Source organism: Chaetura pelagica, unplaced genomic scaffold (assembly GCF_000747805.2).
Source record: "Chaetura pelagica isolate M959 unplaced genomic scaffold, ChaPel_1.0 scaffold233, whole genome shotgun sequence".
Lineage (NCBI taxonomy): Eukaryota > Metazoa > Chordata > Aves > Apodiformes > Apodidae > Chaetura > Chaetura pelagica.
In genome coordinates, this window is record NW_009952708.1 from 295,973 (window position 1) to 298,156 (window position 2,184).

At 63.8% G+C, this 2,184-nt stretch overlaps 1 protein-coding gene across 1 annotated transcript in view; it reads left to right on the forward strand.

Annotated features, from left to right (window-relative positions):
• FES (FES proto-oncogene, tyrosine kinase) overlaps positions 1 to 2,184 on the forward strand; it is a gene marked incomplete at its 3' end in the record, with an annotated part of 6,330 nt that extends 4,146 nt beyond the window's left edge. Inside the window, exons 9-16 of the mRNA XM_009994293.1 lie at positions 187 to 309; positions 515 to 568; positions 742 to 860; positions 1,034 to 1,128; positions 1,244 to 1,367; positions 1,499 to 1,656; positions 1,832 to 1,954; positions 2,084 to 2,184. Of these exons, the coding sequence (XP_009992595.1) occupies positions 187 to 309; positions 515 to 568; positions 742 to 860; positions 1,034 to 1,128; positions 1,244 to 1,367; positions 1,499 to 1,656; positions 1,832 to 1,954; positions 2,084 to 2,184 (897 nt within the window). The remainder of the gene's footprint in view (positions 1 to 186; positions 310 to 514; positions 569 to 741; positions 861 to 1,033; positions 1,129 to 1,243; positions 1,368 to 1,498; positions 1,657 to 1,831; positions 1,955 to 2,083) is intronic.

Consider the following 2,184-nt stretch of genomic DNA (forward strand, 5'->3'; position numbering starts at 1 on the left):
TTTGCCCGTCCTTGAACGGGGCAGGCGCGGGGGCTGAGCCCCACGCGGTGTGTGTGAACGTCCGCTGGTGAGAGCTCCCCCCACCCGGTGTGCCAGCGTGTCCCCTGCCCTGTGCTGGGCTGCACGCCAGCCCTCGTGAGCACACCCACGCGTGCAGGAAAACCCCTCGGCCTCTCCTCCCCGCAGAGCATGTACCGGCTGGAGGGGGAAGGCTTCCCCACCATCCCGCTGCTCGTCGAGCACCTCCTGCAGAGCCAGCAGCCCATCACCCGCAAGAGCGGGATCGTCTTGGCCCGGGCTGTGCCCAAGGTGGGGAGAGGGACGAGGAGCACGGGGCAGCCATGTCTGGCCTCTGCCCCGAGTGGCTCCTGCAGCCAGACAGGGTGACTCAGCCCCAGGGGGGGTCCTGGTGGCTGAGGATACCCCTCCAGGTGGTCTAAGCGAGAGCTGCAGGGACATGGGGATGTGGGCCTGGGGGTGCTGGCTCACAGCTCTCATTGTCTGCCCGCTGCAGGACAAGTGGGTGCTCAACCACGAGGATGTACTGCTGGGGGAGCGCATCGGCCGGGTGAGTTGGGAGGGCTCTGGTCCGTGTCTGTGCAGGCTCTGCAGGAGGCAGCACAGGGCTGTCCTGTGGGATCTGAAGGGGAAAGGGTTGTCCCGTGTGGTCTGTGGGAAGGTAGAGGTTGCTTTGGGCCATGCTGTGGCAAGCTGGGCCAGTACACCCATGTCCCTTGGCAGGGTAACTTTGGGGAAGTGTTCAGTGGCCGCCTGCGTGCTGACAACACCCCCGTGGCTGTGAAATCCTGCCGGGAAACCCTCCCCCCCGAAATCAAAGCCAAGTTCCTGCAGGAAGCCAGGTCTGTACAGCTGTCACGCTTGTCCCAGCCTGTCTGTCTGTCCTAAGGACTTGGGGCTGCTCAAACCCATCTGGACTGCAGCATCTTTGTGCTGAGGGGACAACTCCAGGATGGGCAGGCAGAGCACCCTAGAGGTGGTCCCTTGCACGTGGTGTCCTTCTTTGCCCCTGCAGGATCCTCAAGCAGTACAATCACCCCAACATCGTCCGGCTGATCGGAGTCTGCACCCAGAAGCAGCCCATTTACATCGTCATGGAGCTGGTGCAGGGTGAGCAGCCATGTCCTGCAGCTCCTGTGCTGCTGAGGCAGCCAGTGCTAGGCTGTGTGAGCTGGCCACGGTGTGCCAGGGCAGCCACCAGCCAGCTCTGCCATCCTGGGTGCAGGGGGGGACTTCCTGAGCTTCCTGCGCAGTGAGGGGCCCCACCTGCGGGTGAAGGACCTGATCAAGATGACGGAAAATGCTGCAGCTGGCATGGAGTACCTGGAGAGCAAGCACTGCATCCACCGGTGAGCTCCAGCATGGGCGGGTGCCAGGCAGGGCAGGGTGGACCCCCAACTCTTGCTGCCCCCTGTCTCATGTCAGGCAGAGGCCCCCGGGGATGGTCAGGAGCACAGCTGATGGCTTTGTGCCCTCTCAGGGACCTGGCTGCTCGCAACTGCCTGGTGACAGAGAAGAATGTCCTGAAGATCAGTGACTTTGGGATGTCGCGGGAGGAGGAGGATGGCATCTATGCCTCCACAGGGGGCATGAAGCAGATCCCTGTCAAGTGGACTGCCCCTGAAGCACTCAATTACGGTATGGAATGGAGCTGGGCATGGCCCAGCAGCCCCACAGCTCCACAGAAGGGAGCCAGGAGTCCAGGGAGGTGAGACTCCAGGGCATCCTGGCCTTCACCAGCATGGGCATGGCTAGACCAACAGTGCCATGGATGTCCCCAGCCACCAGCATCCCTCCTGCCCTGTGTTCCCAGGCCGGTACAGCTCTGAGAGCGATGTCTGGAGCTTCGGGATCCTGCTGTGGGAAGCCTTCAGCCTGGGCGCTGTCCCCTATGCCAACCTCAGCAACCAGCAGACGCGAGAGGCGGTGGAGCAGGGTAAGGGGTCCGGCTCTTGAGGGTTATGGGCCCAGCACCGTGGGTCTACAATAGAGCTGAGATCACGGGGTGGGGCTTTGGGGGGGGCGAGGCACCAGTGGCCATGTCCCCGTCCCTGCCACCCCCCAGGCGTGCGACTGGACCCCCCCGAGCAGTGTCCCGAGGAGGTGTACCGCCTGATGCAGCGCTGCTGGGAGTACGACCCCCGCAAGCGGCCCACCTTCAGCACC